Genomic DNA, 18,842 nt, shown 5'->3' on the forward strand with positions numbered 1-18,842 from the left:
AGCTCTTTGTCTTTAGAGATGCGGTGGCTGGACACATCTCAGAAAGGGGGGAGAAGGAGGGGAGGAAGGGGGCAGGAGGGGAGGAGGGTGGAGCCGGGGGGAGGGGAGAGAAAAAGGGAAGAGTTTTTTGATTCACTTTTTAGTTTCTTCCTTATTTCAGCAAAGTTTAAAAACTATCCTGTGCTTCGGCCTCGTCTGTAATTGTCCGTGGTTCTTCACGGTGTTCTACACCGGTTCTTCACGTGGTTCTTCACGTGCAACCGGCTTGTAAAGTTGGCAGTGTTTCTTGCTAGTAGTGAAGTTAAGAATAATTTTGGAGTTTCAGATAGCAAAGAGAACTCTTGACTTCTTGTGGGAGGTGCTGGAGCGTCAAGGTCTGCTGGTGGGTGTGTGTGTGTGTGTGTGTGTATGAGAGAGAGAGAGAGAGAGAGAGAGAGAGAGAGAGAGAGAGAGAGAGACAGCAGTTGGTGCCAGATTTGAAGCAGCCTTACTGAGACCACAAGGAAAGGGAGGGGTTGCTCAGCATGGGTGCCGGTCTGAGGGGTGAGTCCTGCCTGGTACACTTCATCCAAATGTGCCGGTGGGTTTGGCATCCAGGTGATGTTTCCTCCTTGCGGCTGGGAGACTGTGCCAAGCTTTTCTCCTCTTGTGCATGAGACACAGCTAAGAGAACAGCCAATATCCCATTAAAAGTCATTTTAAAGCTTTTATTATTTCACTCTCTAAATCCCCCTGAATGTTCTGTCTCCACCTACACCCATGCCTTCCAGCTGTCTGACTCTCTTTGCTGGACTCTGTTTCGAGGAAGCCTGCATTCTGGAACATTTCATGGGGTTTCATGTCTCCTCTGGATCTAAGTCAGCTTCCACCTCCCGTCCCCTTCCCTTGTCTCCCTCGTACCCTGCAGCGTGGTCACATTTTCTGTGAAGCCTTTGCCTCTCCAGCCAGAACTCGCTCTTGCCACACCTTTGTGTGCCCAGGCTGCGGTCTCCAAGGACGGTTTTCACCCGGCACGTGCACAGTTAATCTGAATATTGCTAGGATTTCGGTAAATGCTGGCCTTCCTTACAGAGGAGCAATAACAGGCGTGTTACACACCTGCATCTCCCCCATAGATGTTATACCTGCCCACGTGTGAACAGTAACAGGCATGTGACACACACACACATCTTAATAGATGCCATGCATGCACAGTAAATAGTAGGCTTATTACACACGAGCATCTTCGCAGATGTGACCCTTACTTATGTGTGAAACCGTATGAGCAAATGGCCTTGCATTCAGCTGCCCTGTCGTTGCTGCCTTCACCCTCGGGAAACCCCCAGGGAGAGTCGGAGACAGCCCTGACTGCACACTGGGACCTGCTGGGGAAACTGAACCTGATGCGTGTTTACCCGATTGCAAATAAATTACATACGGAAATGTCAAGCTTTGGTCATGTCCGAGTCCCCTTTGGCCTCAGAAGAGTATACGAAAGACAACTAATTCCGCGTGAGGTCGTGGTTTAGCCACGGGCCCGGAGCAGTCCACGGTGCGTCTGAAAGTGCTCAGGTAGTTTCCCTTTCAGGCCAGAGGCAAATGAACAAAGGGAAGCTGTCCCTTTAAAACTCGTTCCAGGACCTGTGTGTTGCACTAGATGTTATTAATGGCAGACTGTGATTTTGTAAGGAAGAAAATGGTTTTTCTGTTCTTTTGTTAATATCTAAGAACTTTTCTTTCTGAGGTTCAAGCCAGGACTCTTTTAGAGAACGGTGTGGGAAAAAGAAAGAAAAGCAAAAGGGGTCAAAATATACAGAGTGGAAAAGAGCAGGATGAAATCGTATGCTGATTGTTTCCGAAAAATAAACTTGGGCCTTGAAAGAGAAGCTTCTCTCTCCAACCACAAACTGGGAACGGTTGTCTTTGGCTAAGTCAGGCGTTGTATTTTACGTATTAAGGCCAGTCAGGGGGGCTTACGGCTGCAGTACGCGTGACTGTCCACAAATTTGCTATTTCCTAGATTGTCTTCCTTCCTTGACTTCCAAAAAAGCACTTAATGCAAACTGTGAAGGATTTTTTGGTGTTGGAATCCAGGAACCTGCACTGCCGTGGTGACAGCCAGTCGTTAAACTGGTTGTGATGAGGTCCTTGGCCTTCACCTTCACCAGGGACAACTCTGGTTGGAGGGTGGGGAGAACTCCGCAGCATCTGGGCTGCCCTGGGTGGGTCCTGGGGCATCTGGCCAAGCCGACCTCTTTGCCCCTTAAGTCTCTGTACCACTGGATATTTTAGAGTTAGAAGTAGTGGGTTCAACATAGTTGGAAAAATCAGACTTTGACAAAGAAGATGATTTTCGTTTCCCTGAACTTTGTTTTCATGGGTTCTGTCAGAATGGTGTGTGCCCGGCCTCTGTCCGGGCTGGATTGTGGGACCCTGTTTTAGGGAGCACAGAGGAGGGAAAAGGTATAGGTGCCTTGGGTGTGGCTTTAACTCCCAAGTAAATGGGATAAAGTTAGATCCCTTAAAAAGAATCCTTTGTAATAAATGAAGTACAAAATAGACACATCCACACACCATTTTCCACCTATCAGATTAGCAAAAATCCACAATTTTGATATCTTAGCACTAGCAAAGGTATAGGAAAATGGCATTTTCAAACATGGTGGTGGGAATGTAAATTGCTACAATGGAGAGCTCTTTGGCAATGCGATGAATTTGTATGGAAGTCACAAATCCTTTGTGCCTGAAATCCTGACACCAGGAGTTTATTGTTTCTCATGCATAAATGGCCCCTCTGCAAGGTTATTTGTTGCTGCATTCTTGGTACCAGCTAAAGACTGGAGATAATCATTAAAAGGATTTATCTAAGGAAAAGAAGATGATCAAAACTGTGACAACAGTAAAATGACAACAAACTCACAACTATCAACAACTGAACCTAAAAAAAAAATAAAAACAAACTAAGCAGACAACTAGAACAGGAACAGAATTACAGAAATGGAGATCATCACATGGAAGGTTAGCAGCGGGGAGGGGCAGAGGGGAGAATGAGGGAAAGGTACAGGGAATAAGAAGCATAAATAGTAGGTACAAATAGACAGGGGGAGGTTAAGAGTAGTATAGGAAATGGAGACACTGGAGAACTTATACGTACGAACCACGGACATGAGCTAAGGAGTCGGGGAATGCGGGTGGGAGTGGGGGTGCAGGGCAGAGGGGGGATAAAGGGGAGAAAAAAATGGGACAACTGTAATAACATAATCAATTTTATATATATTAGCTTGTATTTGCTTCCAAAACCTCCAGTAGGAACAAGAAACGCGTGGCGTTGTTGCCTGTGAAGGAGGCTGCACATTAGTTTGGACCATTTACTGTTTTAAAGAGCTCTGGCAAATGGAACAGTGCCTTAAGGTTAACGTGAATCCTGACTATATACTGTGTCAAACGGTAAGGACATTTGGGCTGCCAAAGATGCATCCTCCTGGCACCGCAGAACACGGTGACTGGAGGAGGAGCTCAGGCCAAATGGAAAGGGAATGAAACGAAGGGTGACGGGGTGTGAGAAGCGGTAGTGTGTCCGGGCATGACACGGGACAGGCCAGAATGCGGTAGCTGGGAGCAGGGACCACACCGTTCCTGCCGATAGGGGTGCAGGTACAGCGACGAGCTGCAGGATCTCGATGTTGCACATGACATCTTGTGGGGTTAAAAGATTTAGAATGAACTTGAAAAGAAAATAGGTAAGACAGTGTTAAAATAGTCTAGCAGCAGGAATTCGGAGGTAGAGGTGGGAGATGCGGTAGCTTTCAGTTCTTTGTCTTTGACAGTAGGGAGTCGACACTTCAGTTTAAACGGATAAGTCAAGCACTGTCAGTGAGGCTGTTGTTTAAATTTATCATGCTTGCTCAAAGAACTGTGAAACAAATTAGTAAACAAGGCTATTTCTAGAGACTGGGTCTATGGCTGGGCATGGGGCTACGGAGACACTTCTAAGGTTTTACCTTGGACTCCTGCATCTGGAAATTTCCTACCATTACTGGTACTACTGAACAATAACGACAACCAACAAAGCATGTATATAATAACAGTTTTAAACCCTGAGACAAAGTTACAGATTATGTCTCTGGACCCTCTGCAGTTTTCTCTAGAAAAGGGAACTGGCCTTCTCTTCTTTCCCCATGACTCACGGCCAGCCCTGGTGAGCGGAGAGGAAGCAGATGGATTTCGTTTTTGTGTGGTTAGTGCCCGAGCTTCCAGCAGCGATGCCCTCGCAGTCACGCTTGCCTGCTCGTCAAGTCTGGCTCTCAAAGGGACGTGCTTTTCTCTTTGTGTTTTCAAAGCCAGTGCTCCAAGGTGGGCGGTATAAACCCAGAATCTCTCCTGCTGGGGTTAGGGACTGGGAGGTCCCTCCTTCGGTAGGAAATGGGACGTGAAACCCAAAGTGATGCATCCTCCACCTGCTGCTGCTACAGAAGGAACTTCAGCTGTGCTCTTCGGGGACAGTTTCCTATAGAAATGGAATCTACGGGCTTCCCAGGGTCCTTGTGCCTGGCCATGTGCCAGGAATGTTTACTGTCTTAATAACAGTGTCCCTACCATCCTCCCCTCTTTTTGCCATCATAAAAAAAAAAAAAAAGAAAGAAAGAAAACCGGCGTTTCTCTGATTCAAAGTAAAGGTGTAGTTGAAAAGCTGGACAGTCGTAAGTGCCAGTGACGGTGTGGAGAATTGGAACCTTCGTACAATGCCGGTGGGGATGTAAAACGGTGCAGCCGCTGTGGGAAACATTTTGGAAGTTCTTCACAGTTACACGTAGCGTCACCCTGTGGCTCAGCAATTCTACTCTCATACATACAACCAAGAGAACTCAAAACGTACACTCACACCAACACTCGGGCACAAATATCATGGCAGCATTCTTCACCATAGCCAAAAGTCGGAAGCAACCCAAATGCCCGTCAGCTGAAGGACGGACAAACACGTCATGCTGCATTCATACAATGTATTACGCAGCTGTGGGAGGAACCAAGCCCCGACCCATGCCGTGGGGGGTGTGAACCTTGAAAATGTCATGCTGGCCGAAAGAAGTCAGACTGAGAAGACTGCATGTTCTCTGATTCTGTTTATATGAAATATCCAGGGTAGACCAATCTATAGAAGTGGAAAGTGGATTAGAGGTTGCCAGGGCCTGGGGAGAGGGGAAAGGGGATGTAGCAGTAAATAGGTACGCGGGGCCAGAATGTTCTAGCACTGGTTGTGGTGGTCGTTGCACAACCCTGTCAATATACTAAAAAACACAGAATTGTGCACTCCCAACGGGTGAGTTTTATGGTATGCTGACCCTATCTTAATAAAGCTCGTAACAAAAGCGGCAATCAAAACACACACGTGCACGATGTAGGCACACACGAGCAAATGTTTAGTACCTCAGCAGGAGAAAACGGCCAGCTGCGGGCGTGGCCGTGTGGGGCCAGTGTCCATCCCAGGCGTACGCCAGGCGTTAGCCCAGGTGTGGGCCAGGGGTTCTTTCGGGCAGTTTCCAAGGTATTCACTCAGGTGTTCACCCAGGCATTGTGCCCTTCACTGGTTCTTCTTCGGGTCACGTTGTCAGTCCTCTGGAGGTGGGGGAGTGTGAGGTTCCTTGTGCCTCGGCAGCATCCCAGACTGTGCTTTCTGTCTCGTGTGGCCTGCGCTTATTGGCACCTCTAGTTTACTGTCCAGGTGCGCAGGGATCCACGTGGAGGTGGCCTCCTTGCCAGTAAGTCTTGCTCTGGGGAGGACCCAGGGCCTACCTGGAGAGAGCTGCTAGTTTCCAGGGGTCCTCACTCTTCCAGAAGTTTCCATAATGTCCTCACCTTAGCAATACATACCTACATTGTATTTTATACCTGCTTGCTCTTTTCTGGTCTTAATAGCAAATAGATACAAAATACAGCATTAGGTGAAAAAAAATTTTATAAACAGACACAGGAAATTTTAGTTTCCAAGGAATTAAAAATACCCATACAACACGACATTTTAAAAATTAAAACAAAACTAGAGGTTTCTTTTTTTCTTGACTTAATTTTACAGTTTTTATTTCAAGATTGAGTGATTGTCAAGAACACCATCTTCATTTCTAGCCTAATTGGAAAAGCACAAGAGGATAGAGCATGCATTCATTTTCCTGGAGGAAAAATACCAGATTTTAAGTGAAAGAGCCAAGTTAGCTAAGGTTTCGTGGTTTTAGGTGTTGAATAGGTTGACTATAATTCAAAACTGAAGATCTAAATAATTCCGGGGGTGTACCGTTCTCTATAAAATTAATCTGAAGATGGAGAAGTGTCTTATTTTCCATCTGCCATTCTTAGTGTCTCGGGCTTTTGTTTCTTGTCTGGGAGCATAAAATGCACTTTTCTTTAGACTTCTGAGGGCTCCCTCCCCCATCCCCACCTTTGCCATAGCAATTCTGATCATTCCGCAAAAGCAGAGAGATGTTGAAGGTGCTTCACCAGATTTTAATGACTGTTCTGGCCCAAGGCTTTTCAAGGAATGTTTGCATAAGTGACATGAATGGGACAGCCCAGAGTGGAAGGGGGAGAGTGGAGGAGGGAGGAGGAGACACTTCAGGGGCTGCAAAAGACTGGAGTGTTCAGGGTGGGGACCATAGTTCCAAAGCTGCATGGGTGTGGGGGGGCATAGGGCCCCAGGGAGCTAGGGGGTGGGTGCCAGCCCTGCATTTTGTAATTGCAGAGTTGCCACAGATCTTTGCCCTGAATGATCTCCTCCCCACTCACAACCTGCCACAGGCTGCCCATCCAGTCAGACAGTCCCATTATTCAAGGTGACCCCAGATGCTACTTGTGGGATGAGATGGGGACTTTTAGGGGCAATCTGCGTCTTGGCAGGCAGACCAGCTCTCTGAAGAGCTGAGGCACAAGGCAGATGGTGTCAGGCATGGCTGTGAGGTGAGGTGTTAGGAGTGGAAATGCCAGTTGGAATTTGTCCGGAGCATGGGGAGTTACAGCCTTGAGTCAAACGAGGCAGCAGAAACTGGCTCCTCTTCGGTTAGCACCCACCTCCGCTGCTGAGAATCTTCACAGGGTTTGTAATTCATACTGTGCACCCACTTCTCCTGGTGGACAGAACAAGCAGTAGCCACATGGAGTGTGTTTCTGCATCTCTTACATGCCCAGTCCGGCACTGAATGTCTCCTGCGTAAGCCTTCCAGCGCAGGAGCTGCTGTGGAGATGTGATTCCTCCCGGAGAATTGGTGTGTTCTGCTGTATTTCCATTTGTACCTTAGCTGCTAGGAAGCTCAGCGCTCAATTGATCACTAAGTCACACAGGTTGGAATTGGATAGATGTAATTTTTTCCCTCCCTTTTACCATAACTTAAACATTTAATTTCCAGTTTAACAGCCTTATTATATACTTGTCTTTTACATTGTAACATGTTACCTATCCTTTTTGGAAATTGGAGGAAATCTGACAGGATGCAAGTTGCTATTGCTGTACCGTTCTCCCCCCAGAGCAGATGTCTGCTGTGTTGGTGATGGTGGTCGGGCCATGCGCTGCGGGCGTCCAGGCAGCTCTGCGTGGGGTTTTCCAGACATCTGCATCAGTATGCAGTAGAGGAGGCTGTTTATAACTTGATTTAGAGATCCAATCTCATCTGGTTTGATAGAGTTTTGTTCTATTTAATATCAAGTGCTAAAATAGCAAGGCAGCCAAAAGCCAAAAGTGTATTCAAGGAAATAGAATTTTTAATCATGAAACTGATCTCTTTGGGAAATAGACTTTTATTTTGTTATAATAAGCTCCATTGGCTACCAGAATGTGTAGAGCCATTTGCATGTTCTAAGTCGGGTACCCCAAGGCCTGGATGCAGGTGGGGAGCATTAGAGCCATCGTTCTTCCACGCATCTGCTTCCCCACACCCAGGCCTCTGGGCTGGGAGGGGACGGTCCTTACGGGACTACTGCAGGGGCTCACGGCCAGTTTATGGGTTATTTAGTGAGGATGGTCTGTGGTTGAGTTGAAAAACCATGCTCAAGTAGGAAAGAACAAAGTGCCACAGCTGCGCGGATGTCTGGTGGATTCGAGCACATCTGGGAAGTGTCCTCCCAGGGAGTTCTGTTGGTGTCAGCCCCAGGCTCACAGCTGGAAGAATGGTGCTTTGTTCCCTAGAGCCCTTGACCCGACCCCTCACCCTTCCCTCCCTGCGCTGCCTCCATTCCTTCCTCCATCCTCTCTTCCATGGATTTGGTGAGAGCACACTGGCCCCCTTGCTAGGTGCTGGAGGTGACCCAGGTTTCAGCTGCCACTCTTTAGTACTGGGGTGCCTGGTGTCTGACATGCCCTCTCCAGGCATAGAGGGCACTGTTCCTGAGCGCGCTCCAGGGAAGCCAGCCTTCAAGACGAGGAGGGCGCTTCTCTATCAGGGTGGACCCTAGCGGTGGCACTGAGACCTCCCTCGGCACCTCCAGTGAGGCGTGGCGTTCACACGTGGCTCTTCCCTCTCCCCAGGTGCAGCTGGAGACCCAGCTGCCTGGGGGTTTGGGTGTGGGGTTTGGGTGTTTCTGGCTGCATTCCCTGAGAGCACACACAAGAGTTACTACCAGTCGGGGATGGTGACTGCTCTCAGACCCTGCCTTTGTTTTCTTTACCCAGTGCCTGATTCCTGTGTTCGAAAGCAGGGTTTGCTATTTCAGCGCTGCTTATACTACTGTTCTTTAAGGGCTGCCTTTTATTTCTGTTCAGTAGATTAGGTGTTCAGAGACGATATCACATACCGAATTTGCTGTCTTTATAAAGTCTACTGACGGACAGTTCTGGTTGGTGAACAGTAAATTTAGAGATGTGGTTAATAGGAGGAGTCATATGAAGATGATTTATTTACCTTGTAGTCATTGATTCACCTATTCTTTAAAACAAATAATTCAGAGGCTGACTTTATACCAGGGCCAGCTTTACATTCTTATGTAAATATCTCTACTTAGTAAGGGGGGGGGACACGGGGGAAGGTTTTTCTCTGAGAGACAAAAAGGCACCATAACATGAAGTGAGGAAGGGAAGCAGCCGCTAGCCTTTGGCATAAATAATCACCGTGGAAGAAACAAATCTGTTCTGAGTACCGTTGAGCTGAAACAACCCCTGAGAACTGGGACAACCGCCCCCGCCCTGCTGCGGGGCTCCATGCAGAGACTTGGGAGTAACTCATCTTTCTCGGCCTTTTTTGATGGGGTCCTCACCTGTAAGGACCCTGGATCGATTACGGGGCCCAGGGTGGGGTGCTGGCCGCTGCTCCCAACCCTCCTGGACTGAGTGGTTTATTAATGTTGGCACAGGTCGACCAGCTGGCTCTCTGGTGTTGCCATTGTCATAGCAACCAGGATGTTTCTATAACAGTCCAGATTGGGGGCCTGTAGGGTGGGAGGAATGTGGATCGGACTGCATTCATACCAGGATGAGGTAATGCGGCATCTTCCCATTTGCCAGCATCTGTTGTTTAGGGAAAGCTCTTCCTTCTCTTTTATCCTGGCAGTCCCCACCTGGAAGAGAAGTGTCAGCTCCCCTTGCTTGTGTTCGGAGGTTCTTTGGAGAATAAACAGGAGCAAAATCCAGGTTCTGCACTGTCTACGACGACCTCCTCTCTTAGACTTTTAATAAAGTATGTTTTCTCTTTTGAAGAAACACAGGAACTTGCAGCTAAATATCTCACTTGTGGCAAAAAACACTTTTCAAAGGAAAATATGATAAGCCCTAATTCACATCATAAAGGTAACAGCTGGAAAGTCAATAAAGACAGGCCAGTTTTGTGGTTAAAGATTTGCGAACACTGCAAAAATGATCGGTTCCAGACCCAGAACTGGAAGGCTGAGAGGGCCCATGTCGGGCTTGGTGTGTGTGCTGTGGCTGCCCGTGCAGGTCAGCTCAGTGGAAGCCATCACCAGGGAACCTGTGTCTGCTTCTCTTTGTGCCTCTCCCCTCCCCTCCCTGCCTGGAGAAGGCCATGGAGCCACGCCCCAGCCTTTCCTGTCTGTGGGTTCATCGCTCCCTCTGCATGCATATGAATGTGCACACATGACCTTTCACATCTGCCAGAAGCCTTCAGAAAATCTGGCTTTTGACATTTAACAACTGACTTGAAGCTTGGCTCAGATTCAAATGCCTCTTACCAGATTGGCCATGTTTTCTTTTGCTCAACTCTTGTAAAAATGGCATGTTCTAGAAGGAAGTGTTGTAATAAGGTGGTTTAAGGATAATAGTGGCTAAAAGAAGACATTTGTTTGTTCTTTTCCTTCACCAACTGGTAGCCATCGATGATTTCTTGATGAGAAAGGAAGATTTCTGGAAGCTTTTGGATTAGAAGTATCTCAGAGCTAGAGGAGCCTTGGAGAGCTCTTTCTTCTACAGTTGGGGAAACTGAGGCCCAGAGAAGCAGGTCTCATGTTTTGGCCATCTGCAGGAAATGACCGCATGTACAGATTACTACCAGTACCGTTAGAAATCCTAAAAAACACCTTGGTGCACCAGAAACTAGATTTATTGGCACAGAAAACATCCACTCAGTTGCTGAATGACTTCTGCTAACCTGCTGCTCTGCTTGGTCTCAAGTAATAACATGAATGAAAAGTTGAAAAAGAAAAGCTTCAAACAAACCAAGTTTCCCTCTGCCCTTTGGAAGTTCTGGCATGCCAGCCTTCAGAGGGACATCTTTTCACGTGAGCTGATTTCCCCACGGGAGGTGTAGTGCATGTTTTCGTTGGGGTCGTGCAAAAGAAGGTGTGGCCGCACGGCGTGGGTCGATGCTGAGTGCTCAGCACTGAGCTGGGAAGATGGGGTTTGGAGGAACTTCTCTAGTTTTGTTTGATTCCTTCCTCGCTGCCTCCCTCCCTCCCTTCCTTTCTTTTCAGTTTTAACAAGAGTGAGGTGGATTGGCCCTGAGTGGTATTAACAGGTATTATCAGCAAATACCTGGGCTGTTATTGGCCTGGTACTAGGTGCTCAGACCTATTCTTTCATTCTAGCTCTGGGTCTGGTGCCTGTGGACGCCCAGGCCCAGACATCTTTAGAACCGCAGCAATTTGGTGATAAGGGATAGTCTCGGAGGAGATAGCGTGTCCGAGGCATTTCTTCCATGTAGTGGACTTCACCTGGGCATCAGTTGTCCAGGTTGAACGCCACCTCTCATTCATTCCTGCTCACTCTCAGTTCACAAGTCAACAGAGGTGTTTGGACAAGCCCTCATGCTTGCTCCAAGCTTCTAGCAGAGGAAGCCAGCCATTGCGGTGTTGATAATGATCTCCAGACAGACCCAGGGTCAAATAGGGAGTCGTGACATCATGGGCATTTTCTGCAGGGCTAGCTGGGCAAGGTGGCTTTCTAGAAAGTTCCTCCCTTTTCTCCAAATGTGCTTCTGTGCTCCTAGGGCTTCTGCGTGGAGGAAGGGGCTTGTGGGAGGGAGACACTCAACCTAGAGCAGCTCTTTTGTCACATTTGCCTTACTGGCTAATCACTCTGTGTTAAACAGCTGTAGTTCATAGTTTACTGTCATCAGTAAAAAAGAATTCTCCTTAATTATTGCCCCAACTGTGACCTAATTTTGTCACATTAATCTCAAAATACAAAAGGGGCCTGGGGGTCGAATGGTTAATGCAGTACGTACACACGAGGGAGTATCATTTAGCTGTGGAGAGGAAGGAGATTCCGACGATGCTGTGTAGCTGGGTGAACCTTGAGGACATTAATGGAAGTCAGAGGCTGCAGGGGACACTGTGTGAGGGTTCTAGAGCAGTTAAAGGCAGAGAAACAGAAAGTAGGAGGGTGGTGGCCTGGGTGGGGGAAGGAGGAAATGGGGAGCTGTTGTTTAGTGGGTGCAGAGTTTTGTTTTGCAAGATGAAAAAGTTCTAGAGATTGGTTGCCTAACAGTATGAATATACTTAACACTACTGCACTGTACATTTAAGGTGATTAATTTTAATTTATATATATCTTACCATAATTTAAACATGAAATTAAAGGGACTGATGTGAGTAAAACAAAACAAATAAATCTTAATTCCTAGGCTGATGGGATTCCTACTTCTGACAGTTTTAGAGGTTAATGTGTGTTACTCAGCATTTTTAACAGTGCACATGGTATTTTCATCAATATTTTGACTTGTAGCAAGAACACTAAGACCTTATAAAGACTAATGAATATACAAAGCGAGGGTGCATTGCTATGAAATAAATCCATTATTTGCAAATGTGTCTGTGCTTAGCAAGAGGACTAAATAACTCTATGCTATGTTGATGATATATTTACACTTGCTTTTTAGGTGAAGCCAAAAATCTTCCCACTTACCCGGGGCCAAACAAGATGCGAGATTGCTATTGCACCGTGAACCTGGACCAAGAGGAAGTTTTCAGGACCAAAATTGTGGAGAAGTCACTCTGGTAGAGTCTGCTCTTGCTTTCTTTGATGCTGATAAGTTTTCTTCTGTATGGAAGAATATCCTAAACACATATGACACCTTGCCATCTTCTGTGTTGTTTAGTTTAGTTTGCGTGGGGATTAGCAAATGTTCAAGTGGGCCCTGGCGTACGGGGCAGTGTTAGCCTGAGCGTCCATCCTTGGTAGTGAACTGATACTCTCCAAACGCTTGTCATGCCCGGGACTGAACATCATAAGGGAGCAAAGAGCACATATGTAACTGTGTATTTCCCTCTGAGATAATTTCTTTCTTTTTTAAAAAAATATTTTATTTATTTATTTTTAGAGAGAGGGGAAGGGAAGGAGAAAGAGAGGAGAGAAACATCTGGTGGTTGCCTCTCGCGCACCCCCAACTGGGGGCCAACCCGGCCCGCAACCCAGGCATATGCCCTGTCCGGGAATTGAACTGGCCACCCTTTGGTTCACAGGCCAGCGCTCAATCCACTGAGCCACACCAGCCAGGGTGAGATAATTGCTTATTAGAGATGAACTAGAAAGTGTATACAGCAAGAAAAGAGTACAAATCAAATTTCTAGGCCCTGGCTAGCTAGCTCAATTGGTTAGAGCATCATCGCCATATGTCAAGATTGCAGGTTCGATCCCCGGTCAGAGCACATGCAAGAATCAACCAGTGAGTACATAAATAAGTGGAGCAACAAATTGACATTTCCCCTTCTCTGCTCTTCCTCTGTCTCTCGAATCAATAAATAAAAAAAAATAGGGAAAAACCACAGGTTTTCAGTAGATACATATTTGGAAAGATTTTTTTCCCCCTGCCTTCCTTTAAATTTATCTAGACAGGCATGCCCAAGATGGCCCTGGAAATAACTATTCACTGAGGTGGGAGACCTAGAAAACATTTATTGATAGGATTTGGGGAAGTCATTGGTCAGGTAAGAAAGAGCAGCACTTAATAGGTCTTAAGATTGAGATGTTTGCTGTACAATAAATACATCAGTGCTTCTCAACTTTAGCTTGCCTAAGAATCCCTTGGAGGGCTGGTTAAAACAGATGTCTGCCCCAGGATGTTTGGGGTGGGGCTGTAATTTGCATATCTAACAAGTTTCTGGGAGATGCTGCTACAGTTGGCCCTGGGCCACACCCCAGGGGATAGGAAGTGGTGGCATCCGGAAAAAAGTCACAGGGGATGGGAAGAGAGAAACCAGAAATGTGAACGGTGAGGCTGCAGAACCTCTTTTTACATACGTGGCAGCAGGTGGGGTGGGGGTTAGTGGTTTGCAGTCTGGGGAAGCACACCAAAGCCGGTAATGGGCCCTGAGCCTGCTGTTTATATGAAGTGGTTCATGGAGTGAAAAAGAATTCCTGTGCAGCCAGGGACTCCACCTTCGGGTTTAGAATTATGGGTTGTGTGGGTCCATCCAAACAGCTATTTTGAGTTTGAGAAGGTTTTTGGCAGATGAGTTGTATCTTTGCATGTTGCTACTTCTAAGTGGGAAAAAACAGCACGTTCCAATGACTTAATGAATTTAATTTTTAGAAAACTGCTAAGGATCTCCTGCCCCTGAAACGTAGACACATTTCGCTGTCCATCTGCACCGCTGCCGCCAACCCTGGCGAGGCTCCTCCTGAGGCTGAGCTCTCACAGCTGCTGCGGTATTTTAATGCACACTCCAGAGTCTCTGAAATAACTTCTGAAGAAAAATGAAAAGTCTGAGGAGGTTGTCAGGAGTCAAGTCTGGCTTTGCATTGATGACGAGATGATACTGGGGGCGATGATGTTACTGTAACTTTCAAGGCTCGTTTCCGTTAGCCGAATGTGAGAAAAACCCTTCTGTGTGTAGTCGATGTTGGAGGCCCATGGTTCATAAACCCAGAGGTTTGGAGGGTTACTGTCAGTCTCTATAAAGCGGGGCTCTCCCCAGACCCACCGAATGAGGATCTCTGGAAAGGGAATGTATTTGGGAACCCCTGTTTGTTTGTTTGTTTCTGGTATTTATTCTTATATGTTTGTTTATTTATTTATGCATGCATTGATTGATTGATTGATTGTTGTTCCCAGCCTCTCTTTAGGTGAGGCTGAAGAAGAGGGACCACTGTCTTCAAAATATTTCAGACAAATTTAGAAGTAGAAATCATGGTTTCTGATTTTGGTGGTACTAGAAGACACATTTGTGAGGCAGGAAAGGGAGTGGAAGAGCTAAATAAAAACAATGATGTAGTCATACTGTCCTTTCTGGGAAACCAGCTGGGTTAGAGCCGGAATCAGGTGGTAGCCCCTCGCACGCTACCGTAAGCAGCCGGCTAACTCCAGCGGGTGTGCTGAGGTGATGCTCCCAGCTCATCAGAGCTTGTAACCCCTTCACAGACTATCCGCACTTTACTTACAGAGAGTTTTAATAAACGTAATTATTTTTGTTTATTAATTTATTCATTAGCTGAATGAATATTTATCGCATGCTTATCTAACATGCCAGGTAAGGAGAGGGGTACTGTAAGCAGAAAGTTAAAACTGATAGCAAAGAAAGAGACAAACCTGTACAAAATAAGTCTATTATTTAAAAAATTAGGGTCTATGTGGCCATTTAGTATTGAGGCAAAAACCCTATTCCCACTGCTGGGCTTTGCAAGCTGGTAACCCCCAAGCTCTACTATATAGTGTAAGGGAAGAGACAAAACCATTTTATAAAAGAAGTTAGTAAGGAAAATTGCTGGCACCACTTGGTGCTGAATGGTTGAAACCAAAAACTGTCTCTCTTGTGAGTTTACAGCTTGAATCCACAAAACATCTGTGGTCAGAAAACCTCAGTCTGTTCCTATATACGTTAATGTAGTCCTGGATCAGTAGTTTGTAGTGTCCGCTATGCCAGTCAAAAGCAGATGCAATCATATTTTTCAATCCAAGTCCCAAAGAATCCTCCTACATAAAGTTCCAAGGAACATGAGCTTGGATGAACTCACAGGAGGAGATACACACGGAACACAGGATATAAAGACATTGGAGGCCTTTGCCAAGAGAAACAACAGACAGTAGAATCAGACCTGCAGAGTTTGTTAGAAATGTCAACAAAGTTTGATGAATATAAAGTAATAGGTAAAATTAAATACATGAACAGGAAAAGAGACAATAAAGAATCATTGAACCAATTTGAAAAAGAACAAAATAGAATTTCCAGAAGTGAAGAAAAGAATTTCAATGGAAAGCTCAATGGACAAATTAAAATAGCTGACTAGAAATAGCTGAAGGGAATATTGATACATTAGAAGGTAAGTTTGAAATACACATGAGACACAAAGAAATGGCAAGTATGAGAGGTTTAGAGGAGACCTAGGGATAGAATGATGTCCAAACATGTCTCATAGGAATTCTAGAAGTGAGAGCAGAGAGAGTGGTGGAGAGGCCATATGTGAAGATTGCAGAAAGATTCAATTTACGTTCTCGAGTGGCCTTGATTAGAGGGGCAGAGTCCAGGGGCAGACCAGTCTGGGGGCCTCCATGGGAGTCTGGGAGGACAAAGGCCCAGACTCAGATGGCAGCTGCGAGCGTGGGAGAAAGTGGACAGACCTGAGGGGCAAGGTGGGGCACTGCGGTGAGGACCAGGCCCCAGTGCAGGCAGTTGTGAGCACGCCCCGCCCTGGAGTTTGGTTGTTGCCTTCCAGGAAGTGACTGTGCTTCTGTCTTGCATCTCCCCAGCATGCCTCCTCCAGGCTCAGCATCACCTTTGAGATTTGATCATGCACTTGGCAAAGCCACGGTAGAAAAAAATGTACATGTGATTTCTGAACTCAAAAGAGCCTAAGCGTTTGGCTTCCTGGTAGGTGGCTGGTCAGAGCCGTCAGGGCCTTGCTTGCTGTCCGAACAAGGGATGTAGCGGTCCAGCAGGAGCCCTCCCACGGCCTCTGGGGGCAGGGGTCAGCCTTGAGCTCAGCTGCTGCAGCCCAGCATTGCCTGTCTTCTGACTCAGCATTAAGTGCAGACAGAACGTGTGAGAAGAGAGAAAACATGTTTCTTCCCCTCCTTTTCTCTGGCAGAAGGTTGCCCCTGGAGACCGGACCGGGCCCTGACCACACTGCATGTCCACCAGCAGTAACTGACCGGTGTCTACAGCGTCACTCCCGATTACTGAACAGACATCTTAGTGAAAGTGCCCTCATTTGTTCCTTTCTTACCTTTCTCTTTATTTTTGACGTGGAAGAGCGGACATTGAGAGAGAGCATCTGTTGCAGATTTATTGGTCAGAGCTCATAGGCTCCGACACACCGGGAGAACAAGCCCTTTCTTCCTCCCTGGCTTGTCTCTTCTCCAGGGAACTGATGTGGGGCAACGTTTCTGTCCTACTAGGAAAAATATCTTCCTGATGTGGAGCATGAGCTATTTTTAAGTCTGTTAAGTGGCAACTCATTATTTGTTAACTGTTTGTTTAAGCTAAAAGGTTCCTACGGAATTGGGTGGGCAGGGCTGGGCCGGGGCCAGCTGCCCGCCTTGACTGTGCAGTGCGTCCGTCACAGGACTGCCCCGGGAGGGGCTGCCTGCTGCTTCGGAAACAGGCAAGGGGGGGCCACGTCAGGACAAACCACTGCTTTATCTAGTAGGGAGAGTTGATGTTATATGGAGAAAAGAGTTAAAAGCAAGAGCTCTTAAGTGCTGGGTTAGTGTAGTCATTTGCAAGAATATTCCAGAAAGTATCAGTGTTTTCGTTTCCTTTTACCTATGTAAGTGATTCTTGTGAGGATGATACTGCCCACCTTCCCCCAGGAAATCCCCATAAAATATTGAAAAAAAGAAACAACCCAGCTCCTGGCGCTCAGTGAGGTGCTGTCCCAAGATTCCCGATCTGATCCTCACCTTCCCCAGTGGCAGCTCTGACTGAGACTGTGCTGAACCTGGAAGCCCTATCCCAGGAGCCCCTTCCCTCCTGCTTCCGCTCACCTGTTTGTATTGTGTTGTCATCTGGAAGGGAAGGGCCTACCACATTGTCCTGGCCTGGTCCACCGCGTCACGGACGGCACTCTCCACCCCTTCTTGTCTTTCCCCAAAGGCAGAGCCTGCAGCTCCTCAGGTTCTGGTTGGAAGGGGGCTTCCCTTTCTCAGAGTTGGGCTGTGTCCGCTGAGTGGTAAAGGCAGGTTACAAGGCTGTGTTCATTGTAAGATTCCTTTTCGTTCTGGAACATATGAACACAATTGCCCATGTGGTTATTTTCTCAGTGTGTTGGGATTACGGGGAATATTTCTGTTCTTTTGTTTGTATGGTTTTTTTTTACATAAATTAGAAATTAGACAGTAAAATGACTGTTATCTCTGGCAAACTGAGGAGGAGCTAACTCATTGCCTCATTTATTGACAAGGGCGTAACTACAGACTCTCAAATCCTGTCATTCTCGCTCAGCCGGGAGAGAGACTGTTCACTAGCAGGTGGGTGTACACCTCTGGTTTAGAAGGACCGTGTGGGCCAGTGACATGCGAGTGTCTCTCTGCTTCCACTAAAAGATGCAAGTTGCTCAGAAACCAGTGCTTTCTCTGTTAGATATGACTAAACCAAGAAAGACTTCAGCAGCCCCACACTTTTTAGGAGGGGAGAAGCTATTTGGGGTTAGAATTTGAAAGGCCAGGAGGAAGTCTGTGGTTTGGGAGACAGACTTCATTTTCCGAGACATTTTAAATAACGATGTTGTTAATTGGAAAACACTGACTTTGAAATCAAGAGATGATACAGGTGACATTTTCTCTTTAACATTTACTTTCTATTTTCTCAAATTAAAGCTTTCAAAAAACCTCTTATTTGACATAAATGCTGGCCTGTAGCCTGGATGTTGCGTGGCAACTGGAATGGATGGCCCCATCATCCCTCAGTCCTGGGGTGCCCCACGTGGAGAAACTTGCCCCCACAACAGGGGGGCTCCAGGTTGTGCAATCCACCGCTCTGGTTCTGGGGTGCTCCGGGCAGGGATCCTCCTTCCACAGTCCTGGGGTGCTCCAGGTGTGGACATACGTCCTTTCAAGTGTTTTTACGTGACTGAAAGAATGAGGATTCCAGTCCACTGACAATGGAGTAGGTCCTCCCTGAGTTTTCCCGGAAAGGCCTGTGTTTCAGTCACCCAGTCTTATTTGTGATGTTGTTTTTATGGGTGAGTCTTGTGAAAAGAATTTTCTGGGTAGCTTTATGTAAATCAGGTTTTCTGAAGACCTTGTGTGCTTTCTGTCCCAGCCTTTATTTTCATCCTCTGTGTTTCTGACACAGGGCTGGTTGGCCTCGCTCTCACAGAGTTACGGTGTTTCACCCTGGACTGCCTGCCATCCGCGCTGTAGTATAGGAGCGAGGGGCAGAGCCGGGTGCAGGGGGTAAGAACATCTCTACCACCTGTCGTCCTCTCCCTCCTGTTTCTTTACTCTCAGGCTTTGGAGGAGGGGTATTTGCATCCGGGGCGATTCTGTGTTGAAGAAGCCGTC

The 18,842-nt window shown here is 46.8% G+C and overlaps 1 protein-coding gene across 1 annotated transcript in view; it reads left to right on the forward strand.

Annotated features, from left to right (window-relative positions):
- Window positions 1-18,842, forward strand: part of RASA3 (RAS p21 protein activator 3) — a 115,243-nt gene that overhangs the window by 25,359 nt on the left and 71,042 nt on the right. Inside the window, exon 2 of the mRNA XM_053916535.1 lies at window positions 12,282-12,399. Coding sequence (XP_053772510.1) covers window positions 12,282-12,399 — 118 coding nt within the window. The remainder of the gene's footprint in view (window positions 1-12,281; window positions 12,400-18,842) is intronic.

This window comes from Desmodus rotundus, chromosome 13 (genome assembly GCF_022682495.2).
Source record: "Desmodus rotundus isolate HL8 chromosome 13, HLdesRot8A.1, whole genome shotgun sequence".
In the NCBI taxonomy this organism is placed as follows: Eukaryota; Metazoa; Chordata; class Mammalia; order Chiroptera; family Phyllostomidae; genus Desmodus; species Desmodus rotundus.